Source organism: Pseudopodoces humilis, chromosome 11, assembly GCF_049639895.1.
Source record: "Pseudopodoces humilis isolate 2021_Gansu_Grassland_sample_001 chromosome 11, ASM4963989v1, whole genome shotgun sequence".
NCBI lineage: Eukaryota > Metazoa > Chordata > Aves > Passeriformes > Paridae > Pseudopodoces > Pseudopodoces humilis.
Window position 1 is genome coordinate 24,886,631 of NC_142210.1, and position 17,613 is coordinate 24,904,243.

The following is a 17,613-nucleotide window of genomic DNA, read 5'->3' on the forward strand; positions in this document are numbered from 1 at the left end:
AGCCCGCCGTCAGTAAATGCTCTTTATTTCATCCACGTGCCCTTATTGCATAGAGACCACATCTCTTAAATAAAGCTATCAAATGGCTTCAGCGCCTTCCCTTCTCCCACACAAATAAGGAAAAAAAATCTGCTTTAGGCAGTATGTTCTCAGAAAAAGAGTGCATTTCTCGTTGGAACAGCAGCAGAACTAGCTGATGGATACTCATCACGTGCTTACAGCTTCATGTGCACAAATCTTTAGGAAAACGCTTTTTTAAAGGCAAATGACAAGCAAATCTGTGGACTTTCTCACCCTTGGTCATTTGCCGAAATGTTTAACAAACTACATTTTGCATCAACTTCGTGTTAGAACCATACAGGAGCCCAACGAAGATTTAAACACCCAGTTCTAGGTCTTCCAGTTCCTTAAGAAGAGCAGCTTCTTTCTGAATCTTCTCCACCTAGAGCAGAGAAGCATAAAATGTCATAGATGTAGCTTATTATAAAATGAACCTAGAATAAACTATACAGATCCCAACCATACCTGATTCTTCTCCAGCTGTTTGCCAGCAGCTGCCTGTTCTTTCAGCTGCTCAATTGCCTTTAGTTTCTGCAAAAAAAATACACAAAAAGCCACTCTAACACAAAAATATTGGTGAAACGAGAATAGAAAATAGTCTAAGAAGCTGCTGCACTTGTAATGGCCTGATGCATCCAGAGACAGGTCTCTGTGGAAGGCACAATCCCTTAAGCATATCCAGATGCTCTGCCCAGAATTTCCCACCCATAACAGACATTTCTTTCAGGAACAGAACCTGGAGAACAGCAGCACTTCATCTCTGAAACAAACACCAGACATTGTCTCACTGAAGGGCTAGATACAAACTTGGAAATTACTCCATCACCATGCCTCTTCTCTTCATGACACATTTTCCTCAGAAAGCCTGGAATGTTAATCCAGAGACTATGAGCAGCAGGAGGCAGCCAAGAGAAATGGGAAAGATTCTCTAGCCAGAACTTAACAATTTCTGTTCTGGTATTATTTAATGCAAGAATTGTCAGGACTGGCAGTGGACTTGGCACTGTTCCCTTGCCAGATGCAGGTCTCAACAACCACAGAAGGCACAGAGCTCCTGTCTGGGCACCAACACCTGCCAGGGCACCCCGCACCCTCCCGGGCACTGCCTGCACCTCCAGCATTCCTGGCCAGAGCCTGAGGGCTAGTTTTAAAAACTCCTCCCTGTACTGCCACCTGGGATGGGACCTTCAGGAACCCTGGCACACGATGGCCTCCGCCGCTACAGACTGGGGACATTACCGTGGGCACGTGCATCCTCCTGAACTCAGCCCACCTTACACTCACACTAGGTCTGACAGATCAGCCCTTGGAGAAATACTGTTTGCTAGAAAAATAATCTCTTCACACCTTTTTCAAATTCTTTATCTTTTTGTCCACTTCAGGATCTCCTGTGGTCATGGCAGGCACAGTGTTCTGCAGGGCATTCTGTGCAGTTTTGACCTGGGCAGGGCCTTGGTGTGCATCAGCTTTGGCCTCCTGCAGACACATAAACACAATCTAGAAAATACCTTTGATTACAAAGAGAATGAAAAATGTCTTTAATCACTTTAAGAGGATCTATTTAATATTTCTTCTTTCCCCAGTTTGCTGGTGTATTCCAAAGTCTGGGAATGACTTGTTCTCAGGTACTGTATCACCTATTGATCTGGTTTCCATGGACAAAGGTTTATCTGGAACAGCTTACATGCTTCTTCTTGTTTAATTTCTACTTCCTCAAGATCCCAACCACACACAACACAGGGAAACATCAGTTTAAGAGTAATATGACAAACACATACACAAATATTTTACAAAGCAGACTGGGTCATTGTCTCTAAAGCAATAGTAAGGGCCCAAAACCAGTGCTAGAAATATTTTAAAATAGCATTTAAAGAAATTATTGCTTCAGAGGTTTGTAGAGATTGGAAGGCTAATACCAAAAGCTGACTTCTATCTACCTAGTCAAAGAATAGTAAGTCCAGAAGTGACAGACAGGCTGTCTCTGGTCTGCACTAAAAACACCCCTCAGCCTTGACCTGCTGCGAACACAAAGCACCCAGCCTGTTCTCAACTCCTACCTAAAACCAAAACACATTCTGTAGAACATGGAAAGTCAGAATCACTTTGTCTCCACACAGATTTTAGCTAACATTCGTAGTGCTGCAGCAAGGCTGCTATTTTTGAATCACCCTTTTGTACCTGCTTTTCTCTGGTTAAACTCTGCTGCCCTTCCCACATTGCCACACACGTGACAGGCGTGGAGGGCTCAGAGCACAAGCCACTGCTCTGAGACTGACCACTGACCTTGGGGGAAACTAATTAACTAATTAAAGTTATCCTCCTAAGAAGACTTTAGCAGTACCTGTTTAGCAGCCTTCTTTGCTTCATGTTTCCTCTGATTTTTGAGAGCTGTTTTAGATAGTGGCTTATCACCACCTCCCAGCTGGGGTTTCATGTTCTGGGGTGGCTCATCCTCATGCTGCAGGATATGCAAAATGGTTAAAACTCCATATTCCATGTTGGCACAGAAACCCCAAAATCTACCTAAGAGAACATCATGTGCAAAGATGAAACAGAAAGAAAAAAGAAAAAAAGAAAGGAAGTGGGGGGGGGAAAATATGCACCCCTTGGAACAGTGAAAGAAGGGTGAAAAGGGTTTCAAACTCATCCATTCGAGTTTGCATGGGCCTACTCTGTGTGCCCTAATAATATCACAGATTTCTGATAAAACAACAAAATCATTATGTTTTCTATCTCAGGAAGGAAATAAAATCCAAGAGGAATAATCTAGCACAAAATGACTGAAGCCTGGCATTTTGCTGTTGTTGACAGCTTTGTAACTCCAACTCCTGATGACCAGAGAGGAAGGCTGAGCGCTGGGAGGGGAATGGGGTGTTCTTGAGGGACAGTGGGGGCTGAGAAGGGGGGCTGTTTGGTGCTTTTATGACAACTCTCAACTGTGGCACTGGATTGTCTTAATGCATGTGACAAGATTTTTTGCCCATATAAGTAAGCAGAATTATTTTACTGACTGTATCTTTTTCCTACTCCCTCTGCTCAGGGATGGTTTGTGAGAGCAGCCCTCAGCCCTCAACATGACTGTTCTCAGGCTGAGTCTCCTGCAAAGCACCAGGCTCAAAACCAAAGCTCTCCAGGACTCAAATGGGAAGGGTGCAGCTGTTTTATGTTGCTATTCAGCCTTCTTTGAAAACTTGCAGAAGGCAACCAATTATACAAGCAGGTCACTGTACTGAAATGCGTTTAAGCTGCAGCTGACTTGCTAATGATCCAATCTCTTTCTAATAAGTATATTTATCTTACAAAAAAAAGAAAAAACCAAAACAAAACAAAAGAAAAAAAGAAAAAAAACCAACGAGAAAGGCTGGCTGGGTTCATAACTGGCAAGTCAAGTCACCCAGATCAGAGGCTTCTGTCCTAACCAGAGCACTCAATTTCACCAGAAGCCCCACTTGGGGTTTAGTGTTTCCATGCATATTGCAAAGAATATTACAAAAGTTTGCAAATGCTTTGTGACAGTACTTGGGCCAAACAGATGAGAGCTTTCTAGCATACATCCTTACAAAGTGTGCCGAGCAAAGTGCCAAAGAAGGTTACCAAAACCCCTCCAAACCCCCACAGTGCCGTCAACCCAACTACTCTTCTCATGTTCCTCCTGAAAAGCACACACGTAGGTGAGGCCAAGCCCCAGACACGAGACATGAGGTCAGTTCCCACAGGACACTGGTACTCACCAGCTTGGAGCTGGTGACGGGTTTGTTCCTCAGGGCAGGAGGTCTGTACGCCTGCGCGGGCCGCGGCTCAGCGCCGGGCAGCTCGCCGGGAACCGCCCGGTGTTTCACCGCTCTCTCCGGGAACACCCCGTCCGGGAAGGGCTGCCAGGACACCTGCCACATCTCCTCGTCAGAGGGCACCTCGTGGGAGTGCAGCACCGAGCCCGTGTAGTGCCACACCTTGTAGCCGTTGCTGACGCGCAGCCGGGGAGCACAGGTGGCTGTCACGATGTGCTCCCCGTCGGGACACCAAGCGAAGAACGTGGAATCCGACGCCACCGGCTTGGAAATGAGTTTGTAGTTTTTAACGTCCCACACTTCCATCTGTCCCCTGAGGTTCCCAAACCCTGCCAGCACCAGGATGTGTCCGTGGGGGCTATAGTAGGCAGCATTGCGAGGCCCGGTGCCAAAGTCAAACACAGGGTCACATTTCAGGTTAAAAACTGTGGCTTTGGCAGGCATGAAACCATACACAGCACAGAACTCGACAGAATTGGGGCTCCAGGCAACATCGTAAATAGGGCCATTTTTTGCTGAAGGAAAAGGAAAAACATGCAGCTGTTGGGAGATTGCACTTTTTCAGAGCAAGGCAAAATAAAATCCATAGCCATTCTTCAGGCTTTGCTAAAATGCTGTATTCCGATTACTGACAGTGAAAATTAATTCTGCTAACAGAGGGAAAAACAACCTTGTATCTTCTGATAACTTTGGTTACAGTTTGCAACAATAACTGCAGTCATTCCAAATCACCTCTGGAGGGTCAGCACCAACACTTTAACAGCAAGCACAAACTGACACATAAAAAAAAAAATCCTTTTTTTTTTTTTCTCGAGCATGACCTCAGGACTTCTCAAATTGTCCCACTGGAAACCTGAGAAAACAGGAGTTTTATACCAGCTGGATAATAGTTTTACTTCTTTCAATCCAAGAAATACTGTGTAGTTCAGCTTTGTAGAGGTAAGCATGTGACTTATCTTTGGTTCATGCCCATGAACAGTATTTTATAAGCCAGATTTTAATGTGAGTGAGCACACAAAAATGGCTTTGCACATAATGATCAAAATTTGGTACTGTTAAAAGCTATTCTGGGGGTTTGAACATTAGGAGATCCTGAAGAATGATAAATTAGTGATGAAAACTCAGGTAAAATATCCAGAGGTAAATACAAACCACAGGCCATTATAACTTTTCATTATCATTTATCCATAGTTCAGAAAAATGCCAAGTGCATTACTGAATCCTTAAATCCAGAGTTGACCCAAAATGTTCCAACTGAGTTAAATGGTTCATGCCTGTTGTCACTCTGCAGTCTCATTATCTTTAGAGATGAGGATGTATAATCACACTGTGTGTTCTCCTCTGAAACCTTTTCAGTGACATTAACCCAGTGTAGCTCAGATACAGAGGTGACAGAAAATGACATTTGGTGACAGCAGCAGCTGGAGAGATGAGGGCAGCTCCAAGGCTTCAGAGCTCTGCCAGAGCCTGCAGCAGTACCACATCTTAGTTGAAAATGAAAAGCCCTCTGCAAATGCCAGCATGGAAAAAAGCTTCAAAACTGCACTTCAAAAAAGAGCCAACTCCAAATGGTATGAGGCACCTCTCATTGCAAGTGCCCACCACCTGCTTTTATGAGTTTGGGCTTTTCCTTGAAAAAGAGTAGCTAAATTAAATGAAAAATAATGGTAAACTTCCTGTTAAATGCAGATGCAGTAGAAATAAGGAATATTTTAGTAAGTATGTAGATAAACAAGTAGTGTTCTCAAGCTGGGAAACTGCTCGCAAAGAGGTTCTATACACCGAGTCATAATCCAAATTCTCCTTCTCCAGCAGAGTTATTGTCAAGGGAAAATGGGGCCCAGTACTTGTCCACAAGTTTTGCAGCAGAAGGTAAACTGGAAATGTTTCCAGTCAGCAATGTTATGGAAATTACATTCACAGTACCTCCTGCAAAGATAGTCCATGTCACCCCATCCCCAGGGCTCCCAAGCATTCCCAACAAACTGGCTTGTACAATCCCAAACAGGCCAGACATTTGCACTCAATGGCAAGAGCTTGAGAGAAGGAAAAACGACCCCCACAGGGGAAATTTAGACATGGACTTGCAGTTCAAGCTAGACATTGGAATTAAGCACATGCATCTGCTGCTTCCCAATATGTCATTTTTATGTCTTAAAACACTTTCAATTTTACAATACAAAAATAAAGGACCTCTATTTTCCAATAGACTTCAAAAAAACTGATTTCTGTCTGCCCTGGCTCACTGAGTAACAGTATCTTGCATGTGTAAAAGTGTAGGTAGGATTATTCTGTCTGCTGACACACATTCCTGCCCATTATGGATTCTCAGGCATCAGCCTGGTTGAATTGTCCTGGTGTTTCCTCAGCAAACGAGCACAGTTCCCTTCCCATGCACTTGAACACCTTCCCAAGCAAAATATCAGTAAGTATTAACTGGGAGTGTTTGCTCTCCGCCACTGACATTAAGATATCAAAGGTAAGAAAATTCAGCTACTGAAAAAAAACAAACAAACCAACCCAGAAAAAAGCAACATCTTCCTGTAGAGGTAAAAATAAAAGAAAAGGTGAAGGAAGATGAGTTCATGACACTGAGAAGCCCTGCAGGAGCTGCAGGAGCTGCAGGGCAGCACAGGAGGTACTCACGCAGCTGCACCACGGCGCTCTCCCCGCTGGCCGCCAGGTAGTGCAGGGTCTGCTCGCCGTAGTACGAGGCCCCGCTCTTGTCCACCTCGGTGCTGGCAACCACCAGCACTGCCGTGGCTGTGAACAGACACAGTTAGTGCAGCACAGCTGCTGAAAGCCACAGCAGCCACAGAACACCACAGGCAATGTGAAATCGGCTCCGCTATCAGTTCCTACTGGTTCCTTGTGTAACAGTGCTGGTATCATTCTCTTCTGAGTTGAGATTTTCCTAAATGCTAGCACAAAAGGACTGAATGCCTTCCTTTCTGAGATGGAAAATGTCAGCTCCATATATTCATTCACTGTTAGACCACAAGCAAGTGAACATCCTTTGCAGCTGTAAAAAAAAATATTAAACTACGGCAGAAACCAAACATCCTGATCAATCCTTGAATAAAACGTTTCCTCAACATCTTGTGTATGCACATCTGTTGTCCAAAGCTGTGTCCCTGTCAGGGGTGCAGAGCAGGGCACTGTCTCAACAGGGCAAGGCCCAACATGGGCCCTTCCCCAGGGCACATGCACCCCAAAATGTCCTGACACATCAATCTTTCCTATCTCTCACAGCCCCTGTGCATGGTTTCTACATGTGTGTAACACCTTCCTTGTATTCCAAACTAGGTGGGTTGAAGTAAAATGATTTGTACAAAATCATTCTGAAACAGCTCATTGCTAACAAAGAGCAAAGCACAGTGGCCTGTCAGCTCACCCTAGTTATGATATGCATGCATCCAGACGATTCTACAGATTAAGATTACATCATCGCATGAACTGTTCTTATGTCTACAATCCAATTATATTATCAACACAGAATGCAAAATTATATAGGAATTCCTCATTCAACTGCAAAAATTACCAGCATGTATAGAATATTTTCAATGACAACAGTCAGAATGATGAAAGTCACAGGGAAGTGCTGAGCACTCCAGGGTGTGCAGAAATGCACCTCAGCAAGGCGTTAACGGCTGCCCTCAGGATTTAGCAGCATATGCAAACTAAACACAAAACCCACACAGTAAACTAAGTAAGTCAATCTAAAATGAGCACAATATAAAAGTTTCAGTACACAGCTGCTATACCTTTTTTGTTCCATAGCATTGTCACCTTGTCAGCTTTAAAGAAGCTTTTGTTGGCTAGTGCTGACTGCGGGCCCCCGAAGTTGGGGTACTGGTAGAGCCTGACAAAGGCTGGAGCACCTTTGCTGCCTGGGACATAAACAGCAACCTGAAACAGTCATGAGATTTCACTGCAGGTTAAAAGGGCATAGTTATGACCAGTACATTATACTAAAATCACAGTGTTTTTTTTTTTAAGAAAACCAAGAAAAATACTGGAAGCTGGATCAGAAGTACCTTGGTTGGCTGCGCTCCTGGGGACAACACGAAATCACTGACCTTCTGCAAATGCAGCTTATTTGCAATGGTATCTGCCAAGAAAAAGGTCACAGATGTGTGATGTTCATGACAAACCACATCACCTGGATGTCCTATCCACACCCTTCTATAGGGATGTATCCTGGATAACACAGACCAGTAAAGACAATCACAAAGGATCTTTTTTTCTAGGCAAACAACCATTATTTTCTCATTTCACCACATCATTTTACCTACAAAACAAACTTGAGTCTATGTCTGAAACCCATCACTTAGTATTTGGAAGTTCAAAAAGCAAAGGAAGCCTCTGAAGCTGAGGTGAGCACAGCTTGTGTTTGAAGCAGGTATTCTTCACCTGATCTGTGCTGGGTTCAGTCACGTTCAGGGGCCATCACACAGAGGCAGGAGCTCTCCCCTCACACCTCCATGGGATGACTCTTCCCAACAGGTCTGCTCTGGGCTCAACACCGCCCCTTCCCACTAACAACTGATGGCAACAGCTCCACCGCAGCCAGGAATGTGCACTGCCAGCAGACATCCTGCTGAGGCTGGCATTCCACGCTTCCCACAGCTGCATTAACATGAGCAGGGCTAATTCTCAGGAAATTGAATATCTCGTAGCCCTAATCCTTGTATCAACTTTATATTTAAAAGAAAACAAAAAATTGAAAAACTAAAACCATACACTTCTGTTCTCCCTTCAGATTTTTAATTCCTTTACATTTTTGTTCTAAATTTTTATCTTCCTTCTTTTTTCTTCCCTTTTCAATATCTATTGACCCCAGATACTCTACACCACCAACAGTAAATCTTCTTGGTAAAAATCTTCAGGCTTCACTATTTCATTTTTGCCATCAACTTTTTTAATGGGCCATTTTTAACAGTCTATTGACAGAATATGCACAACCCAAGGATGTAACTGCAGACCACGTTTTCTAACGACAATTCCCTGGATCTCATTAAATGAGAAAGAACATAAAATCAGGCCTCTTTAATTGAGAATCAGATGCATTTCGTATCATGTCAGTCAGTGAAAATACAAATAAGTGAAAACACACTTCATTAAAGCGTAATGATTCTGAATTCCGAACTGAAATAGAATGTAGGCAGTACCTAAAATAAAAGGCAAACAAAGGAAGAAACAAAAGCCTGAAAACAAAAACCACCCCTCAAAAGAAGCAGTATTTATAGAATCAATGAAACTTAAAGAAATACTCGCATACTGAAGTTGTTGTTTTCAAAGAAGTGCACTTCATTGTTCACATTCCTGGCACAAATGCTTTCATCATCTGCCCAGCAAGGACACCTGCACATTAAGGGAAAAGCCAGAAACAAAAAATGATGCTCATCATTGAAACTCCAGGATTGTTTTTCCCCTCTATTGTGAGCCCACTAAATTCAAACATGATACATTTAATGTGGATAAATGACATCTGCATGCAAAAAATATAAAAGTGCCCAGCTTTCCTCTGTGGTGCAAAGTGAGAGTGAATTTACAATGAACTATACACAGGCACTCACAAGCACAAACTCTGGCTTTCAGTTAGCAGCAGGCACTGCTTTGAAAGACAACACCACACTAACAGTTCCATTAACCTGGATCAGACTTAAAACCCACATTTCTTTATAAACAATTAGCATCTGGAAGGCTCGTTTACCAGTTCTGCATCTTTTTCTGCACAAAAGACTTTAAGCATTTTCCAGTTCTCAGATCATGGAGCTGCAGGTTGGGCACCCCTGCTGTGCCATCCTTAGCAGCTGAAAAAAAAACATAGTGGTCTTTGAGGCTTAAATCTACTTCATCCTAACATCCCACCTCATGGTTCTGCTAGTGCCCAAACATGCATGAACTTCTTGCAAGCATGCAGCTGCTGCCCCTGAGAGAGCAAACCCATGATGCTGATTTCTGTACCTAATAACCTCAGTCTGTTTGCTGGAAGAACTCACACTTGGAGGCAAAGGGTTTCTACTCTCCACTGTAAGGCTGCAAGCACCAACACCTGCACAGCTTTTTAATCCAAACCCAAAACCATCCTCACAGCAAACAATGGGGGCATGCTCTCCCCTCCAATGTTTTGCTCTCACCGGAATGAGATGATTTTGTCCATTCCACCAGTCACAGCTTTCTCTGCAAGCCATGCAAAATGGTTCTGCTGCTTTCAAACTGTCTGTACTCTCCTCCTTGGCCTGGATAGCACAGCCTGCCTGCTGCTGTCAGTGATTTACAGCAGACCCAGCACAGCTCACTAACAGCCCACAGCTTGTGCTGCCTTCTCTTATCCTACAGCCTGTCCTGGTTCCCAGGGTCCCCACAGCCTGGCCAGGTCTCAAGGCCCAGCCTTGCCCAGCTCTTCCCTCCCAAGGGAGCATTTACACCGTCTGTGGCTCAGACAGGACTGCAGCTCTCAGGGTCAGGAACTCAAATGCCCCCAGGGAGGCAGAGGAGGGAATAAGGCCCTGGACACTGAGAACACTCCATTCATGGGCCCCAAGGCAGGACACAACTACTCCAAGACAGTGTGCCATCTCCCCTGCCTACCCAGGAACACAAGCTGCCTGCACAGGACACTGCACCCTTCCCAAAGTTTAGAGAACACATGACTGACTGACACAGTAACTACAAGCACCTGCACCCTGACAGAGCTTGTGTAAGAATGGCCAACACCAGCTGCTCTCGGACAGGGGCATCCCTCCCTCCTCCACTGTGCTCCTGACTGCCCACAGAACTTTCTGCACCCTTTCTGCACTGCTCATTTAGCCAATAAATGTGCTGCAGAGGCCAGCCAGGTACTAGCCCAGACATGGGTCAAGACATGCACAAACCCTGTGCTTCCCCAGCTGGTACAGTACTCACTTGCATAGGCCTGCCACGTTGCCAGAATATTATTCTTTGGCGAGAATTCAAGGCAAACGGTCTTTGGGAGATCAAAGGAATGCAGTAACTCAGCTCTGGTGACATTAACAACTTTGACTCTGGAACCAAAAGATGCTAATTCAGTAAAACATGCTTATAATAACTAATAGCTGAGAGAATTGTTCAAGCATTTGACTCTTCTAGGTCTGCCACAAATTTGCCAATATAACAAAATTAGAAGAGCTTTTTCTTCTTGTTTCATCTTGTTTTCACTAAATTTTTCCAAAAGCACATTTTAAAACCAGACACCCAAGCATGACAGAAACCAAGGAAAGTGACCACTGGTCGAAAACATAACACGTATTTTTTTCTGCAACACTAAACAAAGCTAACTAAAACGTTAGCACTAAACAAAGAGAGTGAACTCTATAATGCACCTGATCTGTAAAAAAGGAACCCTGTAACATTCACAAGGTGTACAGACTCATTATGTTCTGTGGACTCTACAAATAGATTAATCCCAGAGACCAGGTATGGGGAGCCATCAATAAAAACAAACAAAGAAAGCATACCCAGACTGCACAGGAATGGGTGCGTTATAAATAAGAGAAGAACAGCAAATCTTTCATCTGACAGTCAAGAAACAAACCCACTAATGCAACAATAAACTCCATGTAAAGTGTACATGCAAATGCTTAAGCATTAACAGCAATCACCTTCACACAGACAAGAGTACATGAGGTATAACTGATTCCATTTATTTCATACAATCTAAAACTTAAGATAATAAAATGCACTCACTTTTCTCCATTGCACCAAGCAAAGAGAGAGCCATCTTTGCTAAAAGCAACAGCTTTACAATTTTTTCCAGAATCCCTAAAAAAATAAGAAAAGCACATGAGTATCCAATAGTGCCATAGTTAAGGTTTTTTTAACAAAAACAAACACAACAACTTTCCTGCTGTGCTCCTGAGGAGTCCTGTGTCACAGTGCACTCCCTGTTACCCCTGTTCAGGGGCTGCCACCTGGCAGTGAGAGCTCAGGCAAGTGCAAAGCCTTCCAAACCATCAGTTCTCCAAACTCATTTATAGTCACACGTTTTTCAGTTCCAGAGTCTACCCTTACTTTTGAGAAAACAATTTATTTTGTGCCACTGACAGCAGTACCTCTGGAATGCCGCGCTCTCGGTGAAACTGGGGGGTCCGTTCACCATGTACAGCCCTTGGGACCCTCTCACTGCAAGAGGAAACAAACAACTCATTTCAAACGCAGGAAATTGTCCAAAGCGGATGCTTTTCTGATTTGTGAACCCTGAGACATGCACACTCTTCCCTATATTTCCCACAAGGAAATTCCAAGGCATAACCAGGACCTGTCCCTGGAGCTCCCATCCCAGCCCTCCTTCAGCAGGACCCTCTGCAGGGCCGGGCCGGGAGGAGCCCCCAGGATGGGGATCCGCAGCCTCTGCACAGACCGTGCCCTGGTCTCACGGTAAAACAGTTCTTCTCGTGCCTTAATGCGATCTCCCAAGGTTCATGTACACCACAGCCCCGAGAGACCCTACGGGAACCTTTTACCACCCCCGAAATGTGACCCACGAACCGCGCAGCCCTGCCTAGAACGTGTTCTCCATCTCTTTCTTCATGCTCCCCACTGAGATCCAAAGTTACAACAGACGGCAGCGAGCAGCCCAAAACTTACCCTGAGCAACTGCAGCCCCCACAGACCCGAGCGAGGGGAAACAGACTGGTGTTTAAAGCTTACAAACACAGAAAAGGAAAATACACGTCCCTTATGTTAGGGACAGTTTAAGCAGTGAGACGCTGAAACGGAACACGACTTTTCCAGAGACCTTCCCAAAGCGCAGGGACACATGAGCGGGCTCCGAGCTGCCGGGAGCTGCTGCCCGCGCCTTGGGCGGCCCCCGTGCCCCGACCGCTGCCCGGGTACCCCGCGAGTAAATCATCCCCGACCGAGGAGCGAGACCCGGCCGGGCCCCGAGAGCTCCCGCGGTGCTCGGGAGAAGGGCCGAGGTGAGCAGCGGCACCGCCCCGGCCCGACCGAGCACAGGGCCCGGCTGGCTCTGACCGGTGCCGGGAGCGGCACCGTCAAGAACTCCACGACCGGGGCCGGACTCGGCCACGCCGCGGCAGCGCACGCCGGGGAGGGGACGCGAGGCTGGCACCGGAGGGGCAGCGGGCCGCACCGGAGCACCCCAGGTCGCACCGGGCCAAATTCGCACGCCCCGTACCCCCCACCACCCCCGCGCACCAGCCCGGACCTCGCCGCCGCCCGGGCCCGACGCACCTGCGAGCAGCGGCGTGGGCGGCGCCATGTTGGGGCGCGGGCGGAGCGCTGCTTCCGGTTCCGGTTCCGGTTCCGGGGCGGGGGCGGCGCAGCGGCCGCAGCGCGCGCCACGTTCCCGGGGGGGCGGGGCCCGGGCGGCGCGCGCGGGTGGGGGCGCGGGGGCCCCGCCCCCGGCGCGCTCCCGGCGTGCGGCGCGCGCGGTGCTGACGCGGCAGCGGCGGCCGGGCCGGACCGGGCCGAGCGCGGACATGGTGGCCAAGCAGCGCATCCGCATGGCCAACGAGAAGCACAGCAAGAACATCACCCAGCGAGGGAACGTCGCCAAGACCTCGGTGCGCGGGGCCGGGCCGAGCTGGGCGGGCACGGGCGGGGGTGGCGGGGCCGGGCCACGCCGCGCTGATGGCGGTGCTGTGCTCGCAGAGAACGGCACCGGAGGAGAAAGCGTCGGTCGGGCCCTGGCTGTTGGCTCTGTTCATCTTCGTGGTCTGCGGATCAGGTGAGCGGCCGCGCGCGAGCGGCCGGGTCCGGGGCGGCGGCTGCGGGCCCCGGTGGCGGCGCGGGCCTGGCACTGCCCCTCCGGTACTGCCGCCCCGGGCCCGGTACTGCCGCTCCGGTACTGCCCCTCCGGGCCCGGTACTGCCCCTCCGGCACTGCCCCTCCGGGCCCGGTACTGCCCCTCCGGGCCCGGTACTGCCCCTCCGGGCCCGGTACTGCCGCTCCGGGCCCGGTACTGCCCCTCCGGGCCCGGTACTGCCCCTCCGGCACTGCCCCTCGGGGCCCCCGAACTCGCTGCTGGTGCTGCCCGGCGAGCGCTCCCCCTCCGCTCTCTTGCAGCCATCTTCCAGATCATCCAGAGCATCCGGATGGGCATGTGAGGGGCCGGGCTCGGGCCATGGCCCCCCGGGCCCGCCGCAGCTGCCGAGGAGCCGCGCCGGCCCTGTCGCATTCCAGGTCCCTTCACGAGTCATTCCGAGTTTTCTAGCCCGTGCCACAGTGCCTTGAACAGCACCACATGTATAAAGCAATAAAAGTCTATTGTTGATCTACAATCGTGGACCTACTTATTCGCTGAAGATCCAGCCTGCTCTCTGTAATACGTGGAGCTGTACGCGACATAGGTCCGTAGGAACTGACATCTGTTGTAAACACCGGTCCCAGATCAGTGTCACCCTCGCTATATAGCTGGAAATGGTTTTGTTTGACGCTGGAAGCCAGGATTCCTGTAGAGGCTGGAGCCGGACTGTGCAGCATGTTCCCGAGGAGCCTCTCAGCTCCGCAGCCCCACCGTGCATCCTCCGTGTGCGCGCAGGGTAGGCTCACTGCAGCATGTGGCAGTGCTCGCGCTCGTCCTCGCACCACGGCACCGCCCGTAGCTTTGTCCTAATCCACGCAAAATGCTTGTCTGTGTAGGGGTAGTGGGGTAGTGAGGAGCTGGCACGGCCGGGCAGCAGCTGCTCCTGGCAGGACCCAGTGCTGGAGCTTTGTGGACTGCGGGAGCACCGTGGCCAGACCTGTGGCTCCCCAAGCCTCTCCCGGCCGTGCCCGTGCTGTAAATACTTCTTGGACAACTTTCAACAAGTGGTGGTAGTTTTAAATTTGACGATGTTGTGTGGGAATGTTGGATGCAGGGGGGGACATGCTGCCCCCTGCCCACAGTTCTGCTTCTGTATGTGCAGCCCCTGCAGAGTGTGGTGTGTCTTGCAATATATATTTAATCCTATTTAAGGTAAAACCTGCCTTCAACTCGATTTCTTATAACAGTGGATTAACTGCTTCCCTACTGGTGATCACAGTTCCTTCTGTAGACGACTGTAACTCGAGATCACATGGAAAATGCTGCTATTGATCATATTTCCCTGCTGATGGCCCTGACTCCTGCTGGCTCTGCTGTCTGCTTGGTGACAAAGGTGGTGGGAATTGCTCTACTGGTGCACACAGTTGCTAAAGGAAGATTTGTTTTTTCCAGGTTTCTTAGCAGAAGACAAATTTTAAGTCTGGTTACACTAGAAATAATAGGAAACTGAATGGGTTGAGGTTAATGAAATGCCTGTTAGCTGTGAAGGAGCAGATCTTTTGTATGCGTTGTATTTCCATATGGAATCATTGGGACTGGTGTAAGCCAGTGCAGCCCCAGGGCACGGGGACCTTGTGCTGGGACACTCCTGTGCTGTGGCAGGGGAAGTCTGTATAATTGCTGATTTTAAATAAAGTTCTTTTCAAACGCAAGTTGTGTTCACTCTGACATGGGCAAAGCAGGGCTCTGCTGGGTGTTGAAGCTCAGCCATTCACCCCGAGCACGGATTAATTGGCTTTTCCCCGAGAGGAGCTGCCGTGCCAGGGGGTACCCCCATGCTCGGCTGTCTGGGTGCTGGGCCAGGTTGGGACCACGGGGCCTGAGCTGGGGCTGCCAAGGCTCTGCATACACCCAGCTACTGCTGTCCTTCCTCCCGGGGACCACAGAGGTTCAGCAGGTGCCTCTCCTCACCTCTTTCTCTGCCTCCTGGCAATGCCACAGAGGCCCCAGGGGTGTGACCAGCTCCTGCTGTTGCTGCAGGAGTCATTGGCTGTGCCAGCACTGCAGCCACTCGGCTGTGGGAATGTTCAGGGTGGCTTGTACAAGTCGGTTCTTCAAAGTTCAGTAAATGATTGCTTTGGTGCACGCTGGCCACAGAGGGGTGTGCAGCGCTGTGCCCTGCAGTGCACTGTGCGGGGGGCCATGGGTGGGGGCATCTCTGGAGGGGCCTTCTGCTCCCGGCTGTGCTTTGCCTCACACATCCAAGTACAAAAGCTACAAAACATCACGCTTGTTCCTTTCTGAAACCTACCAAAGCAATACCCAAGTTTATTTCCCCTCGTGAGCTGCAGCTCCTCCTCTCCAGGTCCTGACGTGCCGGCCGTGACCCCGCGCCAGCAGCGGAGCTGCGCTCGCTCCGGTGACGTCATTAACCACCCGCAACACACTTGTATTCAATTGATTTATTTTTTTTCTCCTGTGAAGCCTTCTCAAGGCTGGCTGCAGGACTGCGCTTCACTAACGCATCAGGAGGGGCACGCGGTTTGCTTCCCAAGCGAGAGGTCCCGGCTCTCCTGCGGGGCCTCTCTCAGCTCCCGGCGCTGTGCCCGTGTCGTGCCCGTGTCCGCCCGTCTGCGGCACCGGGGGGACCCGGCAGGGACAGGAGCCACGGCCCCGCGGAGAGGAACAGCCCCGAAGCCGAGGCGGAGGCCGGGACAGGCGGCAGAAGCGTCGCTGGTGGAGAGGGTGCGACGGCCCGAGCGACGGGAACCGGTCCGGGGCTGCGGGGACGGCCCGAGACCGGGATCGGCAGCTGGACCGGGAGGCGCTCCACACCGGGAGCCCCACATCCCCTCATCCCCACATCCCCGCATCCCCACATCCCCACATCCCCACATCCCCCCATCCCCTCATCCCCACATCCCCCCATCCCCACCTCCCCACAGTCCCACATCCCCACATCCCCACATCCCCACATCCCCTCATCCCCACATCCCCACATCCCCACAGCCCCACATCCCCTCATCCCCTCATCCCCACATCCCCTCATCCCCACATCCCCACATCCCCACATCCCCACATCCCCCACATCCCCACATCCCCACATCCCCCACATCCCCTCATCCCCACATCCCACATCCCCTCATCCCCACATCCCCACATCCCCTCATCCCCACATCCCACATCCCCTCATCCCCACATCCCACATCCCCTCATCCCCACATCCCCACATCCCCACATCCCCTCATCCCCACATCCCCACATCCCCTCATCCCCACATCCCCTCATCCCCACAGCCCCACATCCCCACATCCCCACAGCCCCACATCCCCACATCCCCTCATCCCCACATCCCCTCATCCCCACATCCCCACATCCCCTCATCCCCACATCCCCTCATCCCCACATCCCCACATCCCCACAGCCCCACAGTCCCACATCCCCTCAGTCCCACCTCCCACATCCCCACATCCCCTCATCCCCACATCCCACACATCCCCACAGCCCCACATCCCCACATCCCCACATCCCCACATCCCCTCAGCCCCACATCCCCACATCCCCTCATCCCCACATCCCCACATCCCCACATCCCCACAGCCCCACAGTCCCACATCCCCTCAGTCCCACATCCCACATCCCCTCATCCCCACATCCCCACAACCCCACATCCCCACATCCCCACATCCCCACATCCCCACATCCCCACAGCCCCACATCCCCACATCCCCTCATCCCCACATCCCCACATCCCCACAGTCCCACATCCCCACATCCCCTCATCCCCACATCCCCACATCCCCACAGCCCCACATCCCCACATCCCCACATCCCCACATCCCCACAGCCCCACAGTCCCACATCCCCTCAGTCCCACATCCCACATCCCCTCATCCCCACATCCCCACATCCCCACATCCCCACATCCCCACATCCCCACATCCCCACAGCCCCACATCCCCACATCCCCACATCCCCCCAGCCCCACAACCCCACATCCCCACAACCCCACCACCCCCACATCCCCACATC

At 50.0% G+C, this 17,613-nt stretch overlaps 3 protein-coding genes across 16 annotated transcripts in view; 1 reads left to right on the forward strand and 2 right to left on the reverse strand.

Annotated features, from left to right (window-relative positions):
- Positions 1–9: 9 nt before the first annotated feature.
- Positions 10–13,136, reverse strand: EIF2A (eukaryotic translation initiation factor 2A). 3 transcript variants are annotated; one of them, XM_005525154.3, is made up of 14 exons: positions 13,068–13,136; positions 11,927–11,996; positions 11,562–11,636; positions 10,761–10,879; positions 9,565–9,664; positions 9,130–9,212; positions 7,886–7,959; positions 7,613–7,757; positions 6,495–6,611; positions 3,792–4,363; positions 2,402–2,518; positions 1,408–1,536; positions 526–591; positions 10–442 (listed from the first exon to the last, which is right to left on the reverse strand). In XM_005525154.3, the coding sequence occupies exons 1-14, from the start codon at positions 13,093–13,095 to the stop codon at positions 377–379; spliced, it is 1,761 nt and encodes a 586-aa protein (XP_005525211.1). In that variant the 5' UTR covers positions 13,096–13,136; the 3' UTR covers positions 10–376. The 3 variants fall into 3 exon arrangements, with proteins under 3 accessions (XP_005525211.1, XP_014109957.1, XP_014109959.1); XM_014254482.2 differs by having other exon boundaries at positions 1,408–1,557; XM_014254484.2 differs by lacking the exon at positions 13,068–13,136 and adding an exon at positions 12,462–12,820 and having other exon boundaries at positions 1,408–1,557.
- Positions 13,137–13,251: 115 nt separating this feature from the next.
- SERP1 (stress associated endoplasmic reticulum protein 1) lies at positions 13,252–15,293 on the forward strand. 2 transcript variants are annotated; one of them, XR_015773448.1, is made up of 4 exons: positions 13,252–13,399; positions 13,488–13,563; positions 13,902–14,377; positions 14,829–15,293. XR_015773448.1 is itself a non-coding variant. In XM_005525155.3 (3 exons), exons 1-3 carry the CDS (start codon positions 13,316–13,318, stop codon positions 13,940–13,942), a joined length of 201 nt encoding a protein of 66 aa, XP_005525212.1. In that variant the 5' UTR covers positions 13,252–13,315; the 3' UTR covers positions 13,943–15,293. The 2 variants fall into 2 exon arrangements, 1 of the variants encoding a protein (XP_005525212.1); XM_005525155.3 differs by having other exon boundaries at positions 13,902–15,293.
- Positions 15,294–16,061: 768 nt separating this feature from the next.
- TSC22D2 (TSC22 domain family member 2) overlaps positions 16,062–17,613 on the reverse strand; it is a 32,433-nt gene continuing 30,881 nt past the window's right edge. For 8 of the 11 annotated variants that reach the window (XM_088061279.1, XM_088061280.1, XM_088061284.1 and 5 more), the window contains one exon: positions 16,065–16,361. The gene's annotated coding sequence lies outside the window, so the exon portion shown is untranslated. Of the gene's footprint in view, positions 16,362–17,613 lie in introns of all 11 variants that reach the window. The other 3 variants (XM_088061277.1, XM_088061278.1, XM_088061274.1) reach the window with 3 other exon arrangements.

Excerpts from the sequence above, each read along its gene's own strand:
- SERP1 (XM_005525155.3), top strand. The coding sequence starts at position 13,316 with ATGGTGGCCAAGCAGCGCATCCGCATGGCCAACGAGAAGCACAGCAAG. Across the intron at positions 13,400-13,487 it reads GGAACGTCGCCAAGACCTCG|AGAACGGCACCGGAGGAGAA; the intron begins GTGCGCGGGGCC and ends CTGTGCTCGCAG. Across the intron at positions 13,564-13,901 it reads CTTCGTGGTCTGCGGATCAG|CCATCTTCCAGATCATCCAG; the intron begins GTGAGCGGCCGC and ends GCTCTCTTGCAG.
- EIF2A (XM_014254482.2), bottom strand. The coding sequence starts at position 13,095 with ATGGCGCCGCCCACGCCGCTGCTCGCAG. Across the intron at positions 1,558-2,401 it reads CAAAGAAGGCTGCTAAACAG|ATTGTGTTTATGTGTCTGCA; the intron begins GTACTGCTAAAG and ends GGTATTTTCTAG. Across the intron at positions 592-1,407 it reads AGATAAAGAATTTGAAAAAG|AAACTAAAGGCAATTGAGCA; the intron begins GTGTGAAGAGAT and ends TTTTTTTTGCAG.